We start from the raw sequence: 22,064 nt of genomic DNA on the forward strand, positions 1-22,064 counted from the left end.
TGCACATGTGCAGCCAAAAATAAGCGATCATCTTTCCTTGGTTGTATTCACTGCTTCTGACATTGCACAAAAGTTCTTTCTAGATCACGAGTCACGACTAGTCCATTTTATGTTTATTCAGGAGTAATTTGTGCTGTATTATTCATTGTATTGACACTTATAAGCAGACATTACCCACATTTAGGTCAAGATCACAAATGATCCCAACAGGTTCATGTGCGTCCGCGGGGGGGGTAAGGAGGGACGCTTGCCCCCCACCTGGATCGCAAGTCCGTCCGGTGTGCAGCACCCTCCCTTGGGGTATTCAGTCGAGGTGCAGCTGCAAGGCCCGAGGCGGGCCCCCCTCGCCTGGGAATGCTGCCATGGGCTGAAAGGGTAATGTGACCCCCGAATTGCTTTCAGCTGTGGCAGACTGGGCAGGGCTGGTTTTGTGGCCGTGATCAGCTTTCTTTGCTGGCAACTCTCTCTTATCGTAATCGCTGCATCTGCATGATAATTGTTGAGTGCTTGAACTGGCCTTAGTTGTGAAGTGAGCCCTGCCCCTGCCCTGCATGAAGAAGGCAGAGCATCCTGCAGGGCTGACAACAAAAAACAAGCATTGGCAATGCCAATCGGTCTCGCCATTGGGATCTATATTTATTTATTTATGCAGCACATAAGCGGAGGTGGAGCGCAACACTGCATTTTCACTAATATGTGCAGAGGGCTTCTGCTGCCTCAAAAAGCACCTTCCTTATTCATTCGCACTTACCCTGACTTCTAGTGCGAAAGTCAAGGCCATCTTAGGAAGCTGAGCACACCTCTTGATCCTGGAACTTTTGAATATGCCAGTGTTCCTTGCATAGCGCCCAGCTGCTACTGGTTTGGTCTCACAGCGCTACTGCCTTGTCAGAGGGATTACATTACAGTGCTTGCTATGCAAAAGAAAGCGGCACTACCCCAGATACATCATCATGTCCCTCTCCGTTATATTCCTGGTCCCTTTGTCCAGTCTCAATTTGGTACTACTCTGTTTGTATGTATAGATAGTGCTGCGTGTTCCAGGCACTTGTCAACAGAAATGTTCTTTTTATAGTGCCCTCTGTGCTGGAACAACTGTAAAAGGTCTCTTTAAAATTAACTTATTGCTGTTAACTTGAGCACATCTGGAGAGAGGGGGTTCAGCCTTCCAGGTTCCAATACTTTTAAATGATACACTATTGGAGTCCAAGCTCATCCCCAGCTCTCCCGGACTTTCAGACTTAGTAGCTTGCTGGCAATTCTCAATTTTTGCAATAACAGCCGAAATGCCTCTGGCAGACAGATTTTCTTCTGCTGCCTGCACTGTTGGCGTTCATGGTAAGTATATAAGGTGGCAAAGCTCACACGGTTGTGTGTCTGAGAAAGGCTCCCTGTGTAACCTGCACCTTGCAATGGTTCAAAACTCAGCTTTCATCCCTCTCAAGTCAATTCAACGATTAGTTTTAAGATATGAAATAGCGCTTTGGAATACAAGCTTCTGGATATAACGCAGTCTGTGGTGATTTCTGCTGTGATGCAGCAGAGGCGGGTTCGCTTCCATCAATGCTGAGAACTACTCGAGCACCGACTAGGCTCTTCGGTCCTGGTGTCCCTGAGCACTAGTGAGTACACACGAGGCACAGAAGATGCCCCTGTGTGCACCAGATCCTGAGAGCTGCTTGAGCACCGACCAGACTGGTCCATCCGTCCTGGTGTCCCTGAGCACTAATGAGTGCACACAAGGGACAGCAGATGCCCATGTGTGTGCACCAGATGCTGAGAGCTGCTTGAGCACCGCCCAGACCATCTCGTCCGTCCTGGTGTCCCTGCGCACTAGTGAGTGCACCAGAGGCACAGCAGATGCCCGTGTGTGCACCAGGTGCTGAGAGCTGCTTGAGCACCGACCAGACTCGTCCCTCCAACCTTGTGTCCCTGTGCCCTAGTGAGTACACACGAGGCACAGCAGATGCCCATGTGTGTGCATCAGATGCTGAGAGCTGCTTGAGCACCGACCAGACTCGTCCGTCCGTCCTGATGTCCCTGAGCACTAGTGAGTGCACACGAGGCACAGCAGATGCCTGTGTGTGCACCAGGTGCTGAGAGCTGCTTTAGCACCAGCCGGACTGGTCTGTCCGTCCTAGTGTCCCTGAGCACTAGTGAGTGCACACGAGGCTCTGCAGATGCCCGTGTGTGCACCAGGTGCTGAGAGCTGCTTGAGCACTGACCAGACTCGTCCGTCCATCCTGGTGTCCTTGAGCACTAGTGAGGGCACACGAGGCATAGCAGATGCCCGTGTGTGCACCAGGTGCTGAGAGCTGCTTGAGCACCGACCAGACTCGTCCGTCCGTCCTGGTGTCCCTGTGCACTAGTGAGTGCACCAGAGGCACAGCAGATGCCCATGTGTGCACCAGGTGCTGAGAGATGCTTGACCACCGAACCAGACTCGTCCGTCCGTCCTGGTGTCCCTGAGCACTAGTGAGTGCACACGAGGCACAAAAGATGCCCGTGTGTGTGCACCAGGTGCCTAGAACCAAGTGGGTCTATTCTGCGGTCCCTGAGCCCTCACCCCCTTCCCCATCCCCAGAGGCCTCTGCACACGGCAACACATTGTGCCACTTACTGGTACTGCTATGCTGTGCCTCTCGTTCCTTCCTCCAATGCCCACACCAGATACTTCAATGCACCCGCGGAACACACCACCCCCATTCCATTCCCCAGCTGCAACCTAGCGCACGGGGGGAGCATACAATGCACCCTATTCCTGCCACTCACTACATCGCTACAGGTAGAGGGGGAAGGGGGAGAGGGGTCGGGTTATCCTTTATTGTTATACACCCTCGAACAGCAGCAAACAGTAGGGATAGGGATGCGGGGAGAGGCAGGCGCCGACCATGGGAGAGCGCCGGGGGTAGGGGGATAGGGGGGGACAATAAACCGTGGCCTGGACTCCGCAGAACGACAGAAGAATAAGGGAGCGTATTTGGCAGTCTCCGCGCACAGGCCTCCACCCAAACCTGAACATCTTTTATTCGTTGAGCGTTTGCTCGCAGACAGCTTGGGGAGGCTGCCCGGCGCTATCTCTCCAAGCGAAGGCGATGGCACAGCGAGGATGGTGTGGGCAAGTGAGGCCTCTCCGAGGTGATTACAGTCCCCGTAAGTGGGAAGAAAATAAACACAAACAACGGGTGCGCGCGGGATTAAACACAAACTATGGCGAGAGGGAGGCGGGAGCAAAGTCACGCGCATGCCACAGTCTAGGTCAGGCAAAGCAAAGTGCGAATACAGCCAGCCAATCAGAGAGGAAAAAAAACATTTACAAATGCAATAGGGTTCGTATTTACACGAGACCTATTTCATTGTAAATAAAGCTGAGGTCGTCCAAGAAGGCAGGAAAGGGAGTGGGTGTAGGTTATGGTGGGCAGAGAAGTGACGGATTGCGGGAGGGAGGGGAACAAAACAGTTTTCAAAGTAAAGGGGCTGATAGCTATGGAAGGAGAAAAATGATGACATGGCCGTCATGAGGCGGGATTAAGTTGAGGAAAACCAATCAGATTGCAGCATTTAGGAATTCGGCCAATCAAAAGGATAGGCGGAAAGTGGGCGGAGCTGCCCCCACAATACTGTATACACTATCTCTCAACGAGACAGCGCATGCGCTGCATAGGCGAGACCTAAACAGAGTGACCTTAGTGTCACAATCGGTGCTTCTCAGTTTCAATGAAGGGACAAGGAGAAGAGCAGAAAATTGAGAGAGAGGCTATTCTTTTCTATTTATTGCAACTGTTTTCTTGTTTTTTTTTTCCAAACAAGCATGTGCATCCAAATGAAACATAAATAGAGTTAAACATAAATAGTGACATCAGTTGAATATAAGAACTTGGCGTTTTTTTATTTTCATGTAATTTACATAAAAAAGGAATAATGAAAAATTGGGTCGGTAAAAGAATAGTGGAGTTGATAACATTGAGTTGGTAGGAGGGAAGGAGGGTGACCCCCACATCCATTCTTACCACCCTGAGAGGAGTGCAGCGAACCCTCCAAGATACACCCAAGGTATAACCCCTCAAACCACTCTCCATTAATTATTTTACACATCTGAGAAGGTTGCGTTACTCCCCGGCAAAAAGTTTGTTCATATCTGAAATATTGAATTCCTGTGTTCCTGGGTACATCTAAAGAGTTCTGGTGTCCACTTTTGCTTTTAATAAACGTATCGAGGGAGAGGCACATCTAAAAGGGGCTAGACAAACAAAAGAAGGTAATAGATGGGGGAGATGACAGAGCAGAGCAGCAGAGGTGAGATCTGAACATAAGGGACAAAACAACTATATAGAACAAGACGCTTAAGGAAAGGAAGATGTGGTAGGAATGGCAGAATCAATGAGAGATGAGAAGAGTCTTGGTTAGGTAAAAGGAATAGCATGCAAAAGAGAAATGTAACAGGCTTGGGGAGAGTGGGAGGATGGAATGGGAGAGAATGCTGTAAATAAAACAAGAGCAGTGGCGTAACCCAAAATGATGTGGTCCCTCTCTGCAGAATGTGATAATGGGCTCTTGAGTCTCCCACATCTCACAGATATTCATTGGCCCTGGGCTGAATGGGAGCCCCGTGATGGGTTGGGGGCCTCCTGAAGTGTTGTGGGCCCATCTGTGCTGCAGGGGCCTGTATTGCGTCCTGGCACAATAGGTGAAGCAAGGTAAGAGGCCGGGAAGAAGAGCGGTAAATAGCAGTGCATGTAGGGCAGAGGTGGAAGCTTGAGGGACAGAAACAGTGAATTGAGGGTAGAGGTGAGAGGAAATAAAGCATGAAGAATTGAGCATGGAAGAGAGAGGTGGACATAAAGGGGGCAGAATAAGTGAACAAAGTTGAGGCTGGAGAGAAAATTGAAAGGTGAAAGAAAGTGCTTGGATAGGAGAGGTAGATATAAGAGAAGCGGAGTCATCAGGAGAATTTAAATGTCATGGATAGGGCATGGTGAGTGTTGGATGTAAGAAGGCAGGACAACCAAGAGCAGATAAGAGGCAGGGGGAGAGAGGCAGGGGAGAGCTAGAATATAGAGAGGTAGAACCAGAGAGAGAACATTAGAGGCTGTGACGAGATGAGAGGAGAAAGGTTCAGTAGGTAGGTAAGAGGTGAGTGTAATAGAGGCAGAATTAGTGAGAAAGAGACAGTAGTAGAGATAAAGTGAAGTGTCGAGCATGGATATAAGAGAGGCAGAACCAGTTAGACAAGGTAAGAGGCAGGGAGGTATAAGAGAAGAGGTGGATTAGCTTGGTAGTGGTTTTGTATATAGGTTATACGGCGCCACTTAGAAATTCACACAGTATGATTAAATTCACACCTTCTTAAACGGTGTTAAAAGGTAAAGAGAACCACAATTTTTCTTTAAACCTGGCTGCTGCCTTATAGAAGTAAAACACTCCCTAGCACACATAATGATTAAATACAGTTCTAATGAGTAAGTGTTTCCACCATTATTCAAAAATACAGTAATAATTATTTATTTTCTTCGTTGTCCAATTTTATTCTTGTGTGGTTTATTCTGAAGATTTTTTTCACAGCCGACACGTGTTTTGTCGTATTTAGATTGTACCCCACGACTTTCTCAAGTCTAATTCCAGTTCAGATCTGTTGTATTTGTTATGCGGTGATAATGCCCACCCGCATAGGGGTTCCCTGGGAGGCGTCTGTATATACACTTATTATTAGGTAATGGTGGCCTATATATGGCATCAGTATCGGTAGAGGTAGCTTTCGCCATAGTCTAGAAATCACCGTAACGTCCCCCCGTCCGCTCGAAGAGAAGAGGTGGGTGTAAAGGGGGAAGACAAGCAAAAAACACTAGTAGGCTGGAGGTAGAAATGAGAAATGAATGGCAGTACATGCATGGGACATGTAGATGTAAGAGAGGCGGAACAATCAAGAAACCTTACACAGAGAAGAGAGAGGAAAGGTGGGAAGTGGATGCAGAAGGCCAGAATCAGTGAGAAAGGTAAGAAGCAGGGCGGGAGATGAGGCATACAGCATGGAGGAGAAAGGTGGAAATAACAGGGACATAATGAGAAAGAGAAGCAACACAGTTGGGATAGCACAGAGTTTGATGTTAAAAGGCAGAATCCACAAAATAAGGTTTGAGGAAGAGACGAGTATAAGAGTAGAGGATTGAATGGAAATAGGTGGTGTAAGTGGCAAAATCAGTGAGAAACTAATAGAGTGATCAGGAGGATGAAAATGTAGAGAAGATGTAAATGTGGCAGAGCCAGCGGAAAAAAGTTATAAGGCTGGGGGAGAGATGAGCAGTGAAGGTAGTGCATGGATAGGAGTCATGGCTATAAGAGAGACATAACCAGCAAGAGCACATAGGCAGAGTGGCAAGAGAAAGAAGTGGATGGAAGAGAGAAGAACCACCAAGAGATATTAAGAGGTTGGATGAAGAGGAAAAGAAGAGGATAAGGTGGATGTAAGATATGCAGAACCAGCAAGAGAATGCTAAACGTTTGGTGAGAAATTAGAGATGAAGATTAGATCAGGGAGGTAGAGTCTGACGTAAGAAGGGCAGAATCAGCAAGAGGAGAGGGAAGGCAGAAGGGGAGAGGTGTATGTAATGGGGCAGGAACAGCAAGGGAAGATAAAAGGAAAGGGGGGAAGGAAAAGGCATAGCTGTATTTAGGATGGCATAACCAACAGAGAAGATAAAGACTGGGTGGAGAGTTGAGAGGTGAAGAGTAGGTAAGGGAAGAGAGATGTGAATGTAAGAGGGGCACAATCAGCAAGCAAATATGAAAGTAAATGTGAGAAGATGAGAGGTAAAGAGTAGAGCATGGGAGGTATTAGGGCCAAGAGCAATGTAAGAGTGGTAGAACTAGAGAGAAAATAAATATGATCCTTATCAACTGGTTTCCTTATATTAGTTTATAAAATGTGTCCTGCAGCTTTATGTTCATCAATGTGGTCTTTTAAAACCATACTACTTATGTTTTGTAAGGATTTAAGCAATGGACATTGACGTTCTTGCTTTTTGGAGTTGGTTTACACCTTTTAGATACAAAATGTTGCTTAAATTAGGAGTCAGATTATGGCATGTTTTGCTTATTTTTGGTATCCTCAAAGTGTCGGTATGATAAATCATTTATTTAATTGGGGAAGATGCCGATTTTTGTTAAAGTACATCTCGGGCTGTGTGAAATATTGGTACATAGAGGAATGCTATGCTATGTATTAGGGGTAAGGCTTTCAGTTGGTTATGCAAAACTTGAGAGGAGGCGCATTGTGTGTTTGTGAAGCAATTCCGCCTAGAAGTCGGTTTAGTACCTGTAGTCAGTGTGAAGTGACCCATAAACTCCATTCTGTCCATCCTTATTGTTTGCCATTTGGTCTCTTCCTCTGTTCTAAAGAGGTGTGCATTAGAGGACATGCAGCCTTGCCACGTCTCTGCGTTCAATGACTTGCAGAGTACACCTAAAACCTACCCATTTATCAGTCCCCTGCTTTCCTCGTTTCAGTTTTCCTGCACCTGGCCTTTAGTTCTGCACTGATATCGTCCTCTCTTGCTTTTCCAAAGACTCTAAAGAGGCATTCCTCTGTCCAAGTAGATAGATGGAATCAGTCATGGCTTTGGTACTTAATGAGTTGCTTCATTAATATTGTTCTAGACAATGTGGCTTAGCGAGGCTGATCCTACTAGCTCTTGAATTTGACACAATAGTCCACTGTATCATCAATGAAAGGTTTGCTGATGTGGATCTCTCTAGAACCACATCAATCTAATTCAGATTTCTTTTTCTGGCCATTTTTTGTTTTTTTCTCTGTTTCATTGTAGTTGCCTGGTCTTCTGCTGTGGCGCCTCACAAGATTTTTCTCTCCCCCCCTCCCATGGGTTTCTTTGTTTATTTAAGCTCTTTGTCTTATTAGATTTTTTATTTATTCATTTATATTTGTGCTAAATCATGTCGGAGGATCGTGAGGAACCTGGATGCAATCAAGGTCAATGAAATATCCCCATGAATGACTTTATCCGTGTTCGTTTAAAGCCATTTGTTAGATGCGATTGTCCCACCATTTCCTTTTTTGCGCCTTTACAAATCCTGTTGCATTACTGCAAAAGTTAAACCATAATCTTTGCCTTTATAATAGGGACATTGAATTAGCTCTACCAATAGTGACAGTGGTCAGCATCTGACTTTTCCAGTTATTCAAACTTAGGAACATTGTACAATTCTTCATCTGCCTCATAGAGCCACCATATGAGATGTTGTAGTTAGTCCCTTCCTAAACAATGGATATGCAGAATAGCAGATATGCTATTCTGCTATATGCAGAATAGAACATCCTCCAGACTACCCTTGTCCACAGACTAGAGGGGGCAGGGAGAACTTTTCTCCATCTTCTGTAAAGTACGAGACAGCGTGATCACATACTTCATCATCAAAATAGACCTTTATTGGCTATATTGGCCCCAGTGTAATTCATTATTATTTGTAATTTCACAAAAGACAAATGTCAGTATACTTGAGATCATTCATATTTAGTCTCCGGTGTATTTCAATAGACCTGAGAACTGACTAGCCTGTTCCTGAGACTCCATGCTATATTCTTCTAAAAGAGGAAAAAGCTTCTGTATCACAGTTAATACAATCTGAAATCTCATTGCTATGGAGTTCACCGCTTTTCTAAACTTTAAACTCAAGTACAAAACCCATCTGTCCTATGCAGCAGTGGTAACACCGTAGTATAGTAGTTAGAAACAGCTGTGTTGACAAAGTAAGGTGGATAAATGTAAGTCAGGCACATAGCAGTGTGTAAGGCACAAGCCATAGTTGCTTGTGAAAATCGATCTAAAATAATTATTTGAAGCTGAGAAATGATTTCATTCATAGTGTGATGGATCCTCAACTCAGCTCTTTGAATCATAGTTTGCATTAAGGGACGTGTTCAGTTGAAACACAAGCATTATTAACCCAAATTTATTGAAGTGACACAAGGAAACCAAGGAGAAATAAAACTGTGCATTTTCTTTACAGCAACCACTGACTGTATTGAAATAATACCACAAAACACTTTGCCTGAGTGAAGCTAGAAAGTCAAGGAGAAATAAAACTTTAAAACAACCAATAGTAATAAAACCCTCTAAGTCTTTTAATCAACCATTGAAATATATTGAAATAAAGAACTTAAAATATTTTATCTGAGTGACACGGAATTCCATTGAGAATTTTTTTCATCAACCTCTGAATGTATTGAACTAATACCTTAAAATACTTTACTTGCGTGACACCAGGAAGTCAAGAGCCAAATAAAACTGTGCAACAATCAACAGTTACAAACACTCTATGTTTTTCATCAACCCCCGAATGTATTGAGTTGAAGAACTTAAAATACTTTACCTGAGTGACACAAGGAAGCCCAAGAAGAAATAACACTGTGCAACAACCAGCAGTTATTAGCACTCTAAATCTTTTCATCAAATCTGGATTGGCATCCTGAATAGCTGTTGTTAATGTTTCTGAAAGAAAAATGGATTCTCGTCATTACAGATCATGGACATGGGTGTAATGGTGTAAAGGAAAATAGAGTATTGTCGGATGTATCCACATGCATGTGATCGTTGAAATGGCTTGCATTTAATGGACTACCTGGACCATTTTATCAGCAGTTGCTTTTTGTGAATGAAATTAAATGAAAACGAATTGCAAAAGTTGAACGTAATATGTTCACTTATGGTAGTAGACAACTCTTGAGAGACGTATGCCGTGTGAAACTGAGGAGATTAAAGCAATAGAGTAGATAAAAATATTTTTTGAGTTGGAAAATGAATAATACATTGACATTCACAGGATAATATGGTGAAAAATAAGGCGAAACAATAAACACTAATTTCATAAGCAAAGTTAAATACGGATGTATTTATAGAAGCTCCAACTGGTGCAAAAGCTACAGCTCGGATGCTGTTAAATATCCCCACATTTTCGTCAACTGGTAATGCCCTGGAGGCTCTCTACTGGCTTCACATTGAGGAGAGGACGTCCTTTAGAGCTTTGTGCTACGTTCACACAATACTGCAGGGCAAGGCAGGCGCTCAACACCCATTGGAATCAAAGGGCTTAAAGTTTCAGCCCCCCCGAAATTTTTTCTTAGTCCCTCTCAGCCCCCCAACCCCCGCACCTCCCTCCGAAATGTCGCTCTAGCTGCGCTTCTGGGGCAAGGGCCCAAAATATCGTCGCCCTATGATCCACTCCTACCACCCAATACGTTGTTTGAGATCGGCCGGAACTGGTTTGGTCTGCATTTCAAAAATCAACAGAAAAGGCTTTGGGTATCACCTTTAGATAACTGCCAGCCAAGCAGTGAAAATTGCTACCTCTGTGCCTAAGATTGGAGACTTCAGAACACATCTTTAGGTAACAGCTTCAAACTTGGCTGTTTAGGAAAAATCTTTTCTCTTCGCTTTTCTCTGCGTCCTCTTTTTCATAAGTATGTTTTCAGTCTCGATTTGGAATTCAGCGCGGGTACACTCCGTAATGGAGTCACCATTTCATTTTATAAGCTGCTGTAACATAATATAACATGGAGCCCAGCTTGTAATATAGAGGGCCATAAACAATGGTTGACTAAATGCTCACAAATTAAAATAACTACAAAAAAAGGAATCTTTATTTTAGGTAATATGTCAGAATCTACTACACGACCCTTGTCACAGAGGACAGAATTTTGATGATCTGCTGGTTTAGAGAATAGAAAGTAAGGTAACCATGTGGCTGGCAAATATTTGCTCACGGCTTTTAAAAGTAAAACTTTGCTGTGGTCATTTTACTTCACGTAATTTGGGATTTTACATTTTGGGCTTCTCAATGCCCTTTAAAGCACTTTGGTTGGATCTTATCCTTTAAGATGACATACATGACTGATAGCTATTTAAGTTATTATAGGGACACAGAGAACAGTTTGTGCATAGCTGCCAATGTTTCAGATTGCTTATGTGTGAGATTTTCATATTTTCAGTGTAATTATGAGTGACATTCAACAACTATGAGTAAAAATTTCTCTTGAGCCAACTGAAATAATGAAGATGAGGGAAACATATAAATATAAAATACTACACCCATTTCAGCAACGAGGACGTTTCAGAACGTCTTAAAACTGCTGCAAAGCACCAGAAATGGAAGGACACTAACTTAATAAAAAGCAGAAAATTCCCAGCTAATCCTCATAATATATACAGTTTTGCAAATATGCGTGGTTAATGTTCTTTTGTGAAAATTGTCTCTTGACAAAACACTGCTCTTGCTCCAGCACTCCATTATTCTCCAGAGTTATCTTCACATTTTTATTGTTGCATGACAACTGGACACACAAAGAATGCAGCCTCGCTGCTAGTTGGTTTTAAACCCATGTTAATTAAACTGAGCACTCTCTGAAACCTTGGCAGCTATGCTGCACGAAATCCCAATCTAACATGACCACCATTATACGCTAATGAACTTAACAAGAAGATAAGTGTAATGACGCTTTGGGAAGGTATTCTGGAATGGGAACAGTATGCAGCCTCAGCACCCAACTCAGGTGAGCGCTGGAAGTTTGGATGCTGGTTATTTGAGGATTAGACATTGAATCAAGCTGATGAAAGTCACATCGGTCACCCCAGGCTATGATTGGTGAAGATCAACACATTGTCCATACAACACTATCTAAGTACATGCTGCATTTCAGGCCCCAGATATCATTGACGAGAGGGAGAACGACAGACTTAAGCCACCAGAGACAGGTTAGCGTCCAGTGCTGCTGTACCAGGCGGTAACAGGGTATGTGTGCCGGAGTTTTAGGAGACACCATAAGCATCTTGATGTGATGAAATGCATGCTAATTCTTTATTGCCTATATGGTCTACATTTTTATATGAAGGACATGCAGAAATACACTACAAATTGTGTAAATAAGCAGGTAGTAACGAATCATGGTGCACTGAACACTCCAAGAATGACACACTCGATTCCCTACGTCAGGCCTCCACCACTTGACTCTGGCTGTGGCGGTGGGCACTTGGAAAGACCAAACTTTAAACTGCCATCCACCGTTGGAGTATTTACCTCGGGGGCTAATCACTCTGCGTGATGACTGTGGGCGGGCATGTCTTGCCAGAAGATAGCAAACAGCAAAGCGCCACTCCCCCGGATGCACCAGGGGCACTGACATGGGCATCCGCAGACATTTTTCCAGGGGGGGCTAACCTGACAAATGAAGGGGCGTGGCTAATGTTAATCAATAGGGGCAGGGTTAAAATGCCAGACAATCAGGATCGGGCAATGCTCAGGCCAAGCCGAGAAAAAAAAAAGTGGTGAATTCTGCGTTTGAAATTGGACAACAATTAGAGCACACATATGAACTCTAATATTACCCCTCTGGCCCCTTAAAACTCATACATTGCCCGATCCCTAAAAGTAGCCCCCAGGCACCCCAAAACCCATAACCCATACCCGCCCTGACCCCTAAAACTGTCCAACTGGTACCCCAAAACCCATACCAGCCCTGAACCCTAAAATGTCCCCCCCTTGCAACCCAAAACCCATACCCACCCTGAAACCTAAAATTACCCCCCTGGTACCCCAAAACCCATACCCACCCTGAACCCTACAATTACCCCAGCCCCCCAAAATTCATACCCGCCCTGAACCCTAACATTATCCCTGGCACCCCAGAACCCATATCCACCCTGAACCCTAACATTTCCCCTAGCACCCCAAAACCCATACCCGCCCTGAACCCTAAAATTACCCCTGGCACCACAAAACTCATACCCACCTTGAACCCTAAAATTATCTCTGCCACCCCAAAACCCATACCCACCCTAAACCCTAAAATTACCCCACTGGCATCCCAAAAGCTGAACACTACAGGGCAGATTTACAAGCCCCTTGCGCCACTTTTGCATCAATTTTAACTTGGGAAAAGTGACGCAAAACTGGCCCAAGGGGCTTGTAAATCTGTCCCTACAAGCTTACACTATATTTGCATATTCGGAGGGGACTGTCCTTGAGGTTTCCATGCATGTAAGTCTAAAACACTGTAACCTGGATATTCAGCCTGTAGGTAATACTGGTGATGCTGTAGAATGCATTAAAGTTACTGGAACTTGCTTAAAAACTGCTGCCTGCACTTCTGATACTATGCGGTGGAGTCGGGCTGATCAGCAGCACTGTCGTACTGGCATCCAGCCCCTCCCGAAGGTCTCACTTTCTAGATAGGTATGGGTCAAATGTCTCCTGGAATCTCCTTGCCTGGGCCTCCTCTGCTTCTTAGTCTGTGCCCTTGGATGCAAAAAGAGATAGATCCATGGCCCTGTTTACCATTTATCTGGTGAGCAGAGCCATGGATGTGTATTCCATACAAGTGCACAGACAGCAGGGTGAAAGGGATGGCAGTGCAGGTGATGCTTTTCCTTTGTAAAGTCATTCCTGCTGGCGTCATAGCCATGGTTTTGCTGTCTGTGCACTTGTATGGATACACATCTATACAAGTGCACAGACAGCAAACCCTGGGCTATGATGCCAGCAGAAATTCCTATACAAAAGAAAAGCTTCACCTGCACTGGCCATCCCTTTCCCCTGCTGTGCACATCTTCCCACTCCCATCCCATGACCAGGCAGCTAGAAGTGGTGATTTGTCATTCTGAGGGGTGTAAATGTTATAAGAATGTGTGTGCCTGGCTGAGACAGCTTCCCGGCACACCACACACACACAGCCGCACCGAGTACTTCACACAGGTCTTTATAAGACCATTTACTTGGTAATGAGGCTTTGCTGTGTTTTCACCCCTACTTAGAGCCCCTGCATCTCCACTCTGCACATGGCTTTGGCTGAATGAATTACCCCCCACTCCCGAAATTTGAGGGAGACGACTTGACAGGAGGTTTAAAAGAGGGGTGAACAAGGATTGAAGACTCCGAGTAGTGACCGTGATGGGTCAGACATTTAATGCAGTTTCCTTTACAAATGGGTTTATTGTACAAATCTTAGTTGACAGACTCGCAGACAGCAAATGCTGCTGCATTTCCATGGCGTCTGAAAGTTTTTTTCAGGAAGTTGGGTCGACGAGGTGATCGGGTTCTTTTCTTCCTTCATGTGGTGTTGATGAATGGGTTGCAGGGTGCCTGCACTTGTGGTCTCTGCCATTGGTAGCCCCCTGCTTCCATCTGAACGCCGAGGATCACTGCCCCCCCAACCACCGGCACCTTGAGGGGTCGCCATGATGTCTAGGGTGACCAACTGGCATGGGTGCAAATTCAGGAGAGTGAGTGTAAAAAATCAGGACAAAGGGTCAAAATTCGGGACAAAAATTCAGGAGAGGAGGTCAAAATTCAGGACAAAAGGTAAGGTTTACAGACACATCAGAGAAGGTTGCACAATATTATATAAGTAAGTAAATAGACAACCACTAAAGTACAAGTGAAAATAAGTTTATATTAGGTTGGGACAATTGTACACTTCATGGTTTGGCAGTATACGTGCAGCTTTAAGCAAATGTGCAGGTCTTTTTGTGGTAACAAAACCGCTCCCACCTTTCCAGCTCCCAGAGAAAACGCCTGATGCCCGTTCCAGCCAGTCTGGCCTTGATACCACCCTCCAATGGCGCCCCTCATCTTCACATAGACCCTCTCTCCTGTGCATTTAATTTCTTCTATAGTGCTACTCATCCCAAATATGTGGGGTAGAGTTTTGGAGTGCATTACAACACACACATATTATATAGAGACAATCACTCATATAAATGGGAAAGTTAATATATAGGAAATGTTGCTTAAGATAATGGTGCTTACAATGTGTAATCATACTTTCATCCATCATTCATTCTTTCACGATTCATTCTGTCCTTTCATCTGTGTGCCCATCCATGTCCATATTCATCCATTTACAAACCTATCCCTCACGTTTCCTTCCATCCAGCTGTACACTCATCCATCCACTCTTCCACACATCCATCCATTAACTCATCCATCCAGCCATTCACCTGTTCAGTCATCCATTTACCCATCCCCCTTCCTCTTTCAATTCCCCTTTCACTTAGCCATCCATCCTTCCATCAACCCACCCATCCATCTACTCATCCACTCATGAATCCATCCATTGAACCTATCATTCATCCTTCCTTTCACTTATCCATCCACCCTTTCACTCCTTCACTCATCTATCCATCTTTTTGTCCATCTACCCGCCCTTTCACTCACTCATCCCGCCTTACATCCACTGTTTCACTCATCCGTCCATCCATTCACCCTTTCATTTATCAATTCATCAAACCACCCTTTCACTTATCAATTCATCAATCCATCCATCATTTCATTCATCCATCCACCCATTCACTCGCCCGTCATCCACCCTTTCACTCATCTATCCATCCATCATTTCAATCATCTATCCAGCCATCCATCCATCCACCCATCCCTTCACTTAATTACTCACTCACCTTTTCACATTAATTATGAGACCCATCAAGAACTCCACCCTCGCTGTAGTTCCTAAAGCAAGGGGTGGGGTAGAGAAGGGTTCCCTATGCCCCTGCACATAGGCAATCTGAAAAAGTGGAAGGCATGAGTCATGCATGATGCACAAGGCCTTGAAGTGGGGCGACTGTGACATGGTGTTGTTTCCAGAGCTAGTGGGATGAAAAAACTAGGGGGGTCTCTTCAAAAGGGTGTTTGATGTAACAACACGTGTGCCTTAAAACACATAAGCTAAAATTCTGTGCTTAATATAATGTGCCGCCCGACTGGTATTTTTGTTGCTTCTGTAATTGCATCCAGATATATAATACAAGTAACGTTACACCTACAACAAGCCAGAACTATTGGCTTTGTCAATGATTGTTAGTTGAATAAAATAAAAAAAACAGCAACCATGGCTGCTATACTAAAACTATAATCCTTTCCTTTGAACTTCTTTCACCGCGTTCCTTTGGCTAATTGGATTCTCACCTAGCAGCAGCATGGGCGTTTTTGCACTTTCATGTGACCGAATGTCCTGCTCTGGAGTGAGGCTGGAGGAGGCCACCACATGCTATGCCAGCCCAGACTGACCAATTGTCATTTTGTATGTGGCAATCAGCCCCACACAGAATGATAATGGGCGGGGTGGGGCTGCTCTTGTGCTCAGAGGAGTGTGAGGCGCCCCATCAGGGAGCTGAGGCCTTATGCAGGGGAACCGCTCTGTTCCCTGCAATGCCTAAAATTACGGACAAAAGGCTGAGGTCCAAATGGTTGGTCTCCCTAGTGATGTCCTGCCTGAAAACTTGCCCCGGCGTCAGGCCTCACTCCTGGATGCATTTGTACAGATGGGCTTGCGCAGGGTGGGGCAAGGAGAGGCACTCCAGGGGGGGCAAGTGCCCCTCCTTGCCCCCCATGTGGACGCCCATGGCACTGACTGTCTATTCAACAATAACATTTTTGACAAGCCACAAACTGACAAGACACGGGTTCAGGCAACATTTGCCATTAGCGATTTACCTGCACATTTGCATGAAACAGAAGTTATTTCTGCTTGGGGCAGCCAGGTGAGTGACAGCCTAAGACCTGCCAACCTTGGAAAATGTACCACAGTGTTATCCTTCATCTGATTCATGGTATGATATGATATGATATGATAAAAAGGATTTATATAGCGCTCGTTCGCCAACGGTTTCTTGGCGCTGGGGTAAGGAAGCGTGAGCAGAGGGGGGGTGCGAGTTATTGGTCATAGGCCTGGGAGAACAGCCAAGTTTTGAGCGATTTCCTGAACATGGGGTAAGACTCCATTTGGCGTAATGTCGGTGGCAGGGAATTCCAGAAATGGGGAGCAACGGACGCAAATCTCAGCCCCCCGAGTTTCTTGCGCTTGAAGTCGAGGGGAGTCAACTGGTTCGCGTTGGCAGAGCGGAGGGTCCGGCGGGGGATGTAGCGCTGGATTCTGTTGGCGATGAAGACTGGTCCATGGGAAGAGAGAGCTCTGTGCGTTAAGCAGCCGATCTTGAAGAGGCAGCATTGCGCCAAGGGGAGCCATTGGAGGCCCTTGAGGAGAGGTTTAGCTCGATGAGACTTGAGTAGGCCGTGAACAAATCTGGCCACCTGGTCTGGACCAGCTGAAGTCTCTGTAGCTGATGAGCCGGAATCCCGGCGTACAGGGAATTGGAATAGTTAATTTGTGACATTACTAGGGCCAAGGTGACCTGAACCAGGGCCTCAAAGGAGAGGAATTTACAAATTTTACGAATCCTGCGCAAGTGAAAGAAGCAGGAGGAGACTGCACAATTGACTTGGGTCTTAAGGGTGAGATCGCTACTAATGAAGACTCCGAGGCTTTTGACTGCTCCGGCAGGAGTAGGTGGGGGGCCCAGAGTGGGTGGCCAGAAGTTAGGGTTCCAGGGGTTGGATGTAGGCCTGGTGAGAACTAGCTCAGTTTTATCTGGGTTTAGTTTAAGTTGACTTGTGTTCATCCATGAACAAATGAATGTTAGGGTGGACTGGAAGGGTTCAATTGCAGGGGGAGAGGGGTCGATGGTGAAGACGAGCTGAATATTATCAGCATAGTTGAAGGTGGCTACGTCCCTCTTCCGTAGGTCTGATATTAGTGGACGGATGTAAAGGTTAAAAAGGAGCGGGGAAAGGGAGGAGCCCTGGGGGACCCCACAAGTGAGTTCTTTTTTTTCTGACATAAGGTCGGATGGGCGGACGGCTTGGTGGCGATTGCAGAGAAAGGAGGATATCCATTTTAGGGGGATACCCTGGATGCCGGCGCTTTCGACACTTTCGACCAAAAGTTTATGGTCGACGGTGTCGAAAGCAGCCGACAAATTCAGGAGGACAAGTGCCTGCGGGATGTTATGGTCCGCGCCTTGTCTCAACTCATCGTGGACAGCTAGTAAGATGGATTCTGTGGAGTGCTCAGGTCTAAAACCTGCCTGGTGGGGGTCCAGGTAGTGTAAGTTTTCCACGAATGTACTAAGCCAACTTGTAACCTAAGCCTCCAGGACCTTTCCCAAAAAAGGTAGGAGTGAGATGGGCTGGATATTTCTGGGCACAGAGGGGTCTGCACCTGGGTCGCACTTCTGCCATTTTGAAGCAGTTTGGAACAATGCCTGACGACAGGGAATTATTAAGAAGAGACAATGGGATTTCAGGGAACTGATGGAAGATTTCACTAGCAAAGTGGGGGGGCAGCTGTCTGTAGGGGAACCAGAATGAACTTTATTTGAGTAGGGAGAAAAAGATATCTTGTGTGATAGGTGGAAATAAGTCAAATGAGGATGGGTTGGGATATATCTCAGCGGATACCGGGGGTGGGGGGGTAGTCTTGGGGATACTAGCTTTGATCTTGGCAATTTTATCAAAAAAATAGGTGTTAAGGGAGTCGCAGAGCTGTTGGGACGTGGCTGGTTTGGTGGTGATCCTGTCAGGTTTGACAAGCTCGTCCACAATAGAGAATATTTCTTTCGCTTTATTATCAGAACTGAGAACTTTTTGCGAAAAATATTCGGATTTTGCTTTCAGGATGGCAGCTTTGTATTGATACAGAGCCATTACGAAGGAGGATTTCAGTATAGGGCAGTAGTTCTGTCTCCACTTTCGCTCTGCTTGGCGCAGGGACAGTTTCATTTCTTTCAGGTTGTTGGTGAACCAGCGTTGTGCGTCATGGGGTCTTTTCTGATTCACATTCCTGAGCGGGGAAAGGTTATCTCTGCCTGTGGCCAGCCAGGCATTGAGGTTATCGGCCTGAGTGTGGAGAGATAAGTGAGTGTCGTGAAGAGGAGGGCTTGGGGTTTTAGAGGTGGCTAGAAAGGAGCAGAGTTCAGTAATGTCGACCCGGCTCCAGTTTCTTCCTTTGCTAATCCCAGGGAGAGGGGTTTTGACGGGGAGGGAAAAGGAGATGAGGTAATGATCGGACCAGGAACATGGGGTGATCTGTATGTTTAAGATCTCTACATTGGAGGACCAGACCTGGTCAAGTGTGTGGCCTTTTGTGTGAGTGGGTAGCTTAATATGCTGTGTGAGATTCATCCCACTTAGTAGCTCTGTGAGAGCTACCGACGTTGGGCACTCACGCGGGTCACCAGGCCAAAAATTAAAATCACACTTATCGAGAAGTCTGGCGTGATTGATGGCAAGTTCAGCTACAATGTCTCCAAAAGCCTGAGGAAAGGTGGGCATGTAGCTAGGAGGTCTATAAATTACCGCACAAACAATTGGAAAGGTTAGGGAGTGAAGTTTAAACAAGAGGCAGTCCACCAAAGGGATTCCGGAAGAGGAGAGGGAGATACATTTATAGGTTTTCTGGATTATGGCTGCCACACCACCACCAACTTTTGCCTCTGCTCTGTTGGCGTGGAGCACATAGTAGTCGTTGGGGATGGCTGCCAACATAATTGGGGAGGATTCGTCGTGTAACCACGTTTCGGTGAGAAATAAAATGTCTGGTTTGTGGGAATCTAATAGGAAGAAGATTTCAAGTTGGTGTTTGACCATAGATCGAGTATTAAGGTACCAGATATCCAAATGGTCATATGTCTGAGTCGACCGGGAGGGGGGAGATGTAGGGAGAGGGTCCCTGTGAAGTTTAGTCCATAGAAGAGGGTCAGGTGAGGGGGTTAAGGCGTGTCTGATCGTGGCTTTAGGTGCAAACAGTCCATGTTCCTTAAGGATGTTACTAGTGTTTGGGGAGATGGCCTGGCGTGTCTGTAAGGCTAGCATATTGGATCGAGAGTAATGCCGGGGGGATTGGGCAGAGTGCATGGCCCCTGGCCCCGGTCGGGCGCGGACGGGCGCAGACGGGCTTGCCTTAGGCGCGACTTCAGCCCGCCAGCGGCGCGCCCGATGCGCGCGTCCGCTGTGCGACGGGTAGCACATAGGGAGATATAGGTAGCGAGCCCGACCTAGTCGCGGGACTCCGCCTCCAACTGCAACGAAAGAGTTACTGCTGCCTGTGTGAGCCTGCACCCTCCACAACAATCGGGTAAACCCGTGGTGGACCGAGGTGCAGGCGGCAAGGCACGGCAGGAAGTTGAGGTAAGATAAATGAAGGTGTGCAAATTAGCAATCAATTATACAACACAGAATTTTTAAAAATGTTCAAAAACAAGGTAGAGCCTTATTTAAAAAAGAATGTGGCTGGGGGAGGTTAGAGCCAGAACTCACAGTCGCTCCGGTCTGATTTCACGCGTCCTAGTGCGTGGAGGGAAATGACTTTGCAGTTATAGGCAGCAAGCCCGACCTAGTCGCGGGACTCTGCCCCCAACTGCAACGAAAGAGTTACTGCTGCCTGTGTGAGCCTGCACCCTCCACAACAATCGGGTAAACCCGTGGTGGACCGAGGTGCAGGCGGCAAGACACGGCAGCAAGTTGAGGTAAGATAAATGAAGGTGTGCAAATTAGCAATCAATTATACAACACAGACGTTTTAAAAATGTTAAAAACAAAGTAGAGCGTTATTTAAAAAAGAATGTGGCTGGCGGAGGTTAGAGCCAGAACTCACAGCCGCTCCGGTCTGATTTCACACGTCCTGTGCATGTAGTGTGCATAGTAGTGCGGGGCAGCGTCGCAAGAGTTAAAACACAAAAAAAGACATGTTTATTCTGAGAATTACCAGGTAGTTTATTCATTGTCACATTAGCAGTGCTTTAAATCATAACATTATTGTAAACATTTAGGTATTTTAAATACATTAGCATCTTTGCAGTGTTCCCTTTGCTAGCCAATGCTGCTGGCTATTGTAAATTCACATTCATTGCCCCGATGTCACTGCCATTTAGTGATCCAATCATAGCAGACATGAGAAATAATCCCAACCCCCTGAAAAACTCACATGTTTTGTAAATAAAAAATGTCTTCGCCCCCCCTTGAACATTCCGCAGACATTTGGCACTTTAATAATGAGAAAAATCCAGCTTTAATCACTTTAACAGAAACATGATGACCTAACCCTGATTTTGCCTTGGCTTCACCATAAGTCCCCAGTGCAGGTTTACTTATTTATAAACTGACTCCTCGCCATTCTGGTTTTTTGGTTTAGAACTCGCAGAAATTGTAGCTCCTTTTGAGTTAAAAACTCATTCTATGTGGTTTCAAGCTCTCAGTCACCATCTGAGCTCACATGTACAAAAATCTGGAACAGGACAGAGATAGGCAGATAGAACAGGAGTGTTAGAAAAGCAGTTCAAAACTGGCTACAGTAATCTTAGACGCGCAATGGGTAAACTGTAAGAATTGTTAGTGAGAGATGCGGACGAATGCTATTAAGCAAGTCGCTGTATATGAGGGGTGGACAAAGCCGATAAGCTTTTAGCATTTATATTGTGACACAGGTTGGATAGGAACTTATTTAAGAAATATAACCAATTGAGGGAGACCTTAAAACATCAGTTAGATATATTACCTATTGGACCATTGCTTTAATTAAAATGAACATGTAAGGGTTTAAAAGGACAAAAAAAAAATTTAAAAAAAATAATTTTTGTTCAAGTTATCTTTATTGTTATTTAAAAGAGAAAATACATTCACAATACATTGCAATACAACATATCAAAATGAAATATATATTAAATTAATATCGAAGGAGTACAGAATGAAAAATAGATTTCATACCAAGAGTTAATGAACTGGGATAAACAGAATATATAAATGAAACAAAGTAAATGTTATAAAGCTGATCAAGTAATATAAAACCCTGATAGATGGATTAAACAAAATCAACACCCCATATCATGATGAGGTCATATGCCAGTTGTATTGCCTAATAAATAAGATTGCATAGCAAAATAAAGCAGGGGAGAAGAAGAAAAGACAGAAAAAAGTAAAGAAAGGAAAAAAGAAGAAAGAGTAGGGGAAATAAGCTTTAATGAAGGAGTCAAAAGAATACTGATATAAAAAACCCTGAGAGGACAAATTCATATAATTATCCAGTGACTGCCAAACAGTACTAGAAATGGAAGGTGAGTAATGCTTCTCCTCAACAAAATTATGAGCTCCACGAAGGTATGATACCCACGCCCACCAGGTATGAGAAGATAGAAGATGAAAAGATTTACATTCTGTTAGTATAATTTTAA

The 22,064-nt window shown here is 45.1% G+C and overlaps 1 protein-coding gene across 2 annotated transcripts in view; it reads right to left on the bottom strand.

The window, feature by feature from the left end:
* Nucleotides 1-22,064, bottom strand: part of LOC144827735 (sodium- and chloride-dependent neutral and basic amino acid transporter B(0+)-like) — a 1,401,915-nt gene that overhangs the window by 702,051 nt on the left and 677,800 nt on the right. For both annotated transcript variants that reach the window (XM_078685942.1, XM_078685941.1), the window contains one exon: nt 9,385-9,503. In XM_078685942.1, coding sequence (XP_078542068.1) covers nt 9,385-9,503 — 119 coding nt within the window. The remainder of the gene's footprint in view (nt 1-9,384; nt 9,504-22,064) is intronic.

This window comes from Lissotriton helveticus, chromosome 4_1 (assembly GCF_964261635.1).
Source record: "Lissotriton helveticus chromosome 4_1, aLisHel1.1, whole genome shotgun sequence".
NCBI lineage: Eukaryota > Metazoa > Chordata > Amphibia > Caudata > Salamandridae > Lissotriton > Lissotriton helveticus.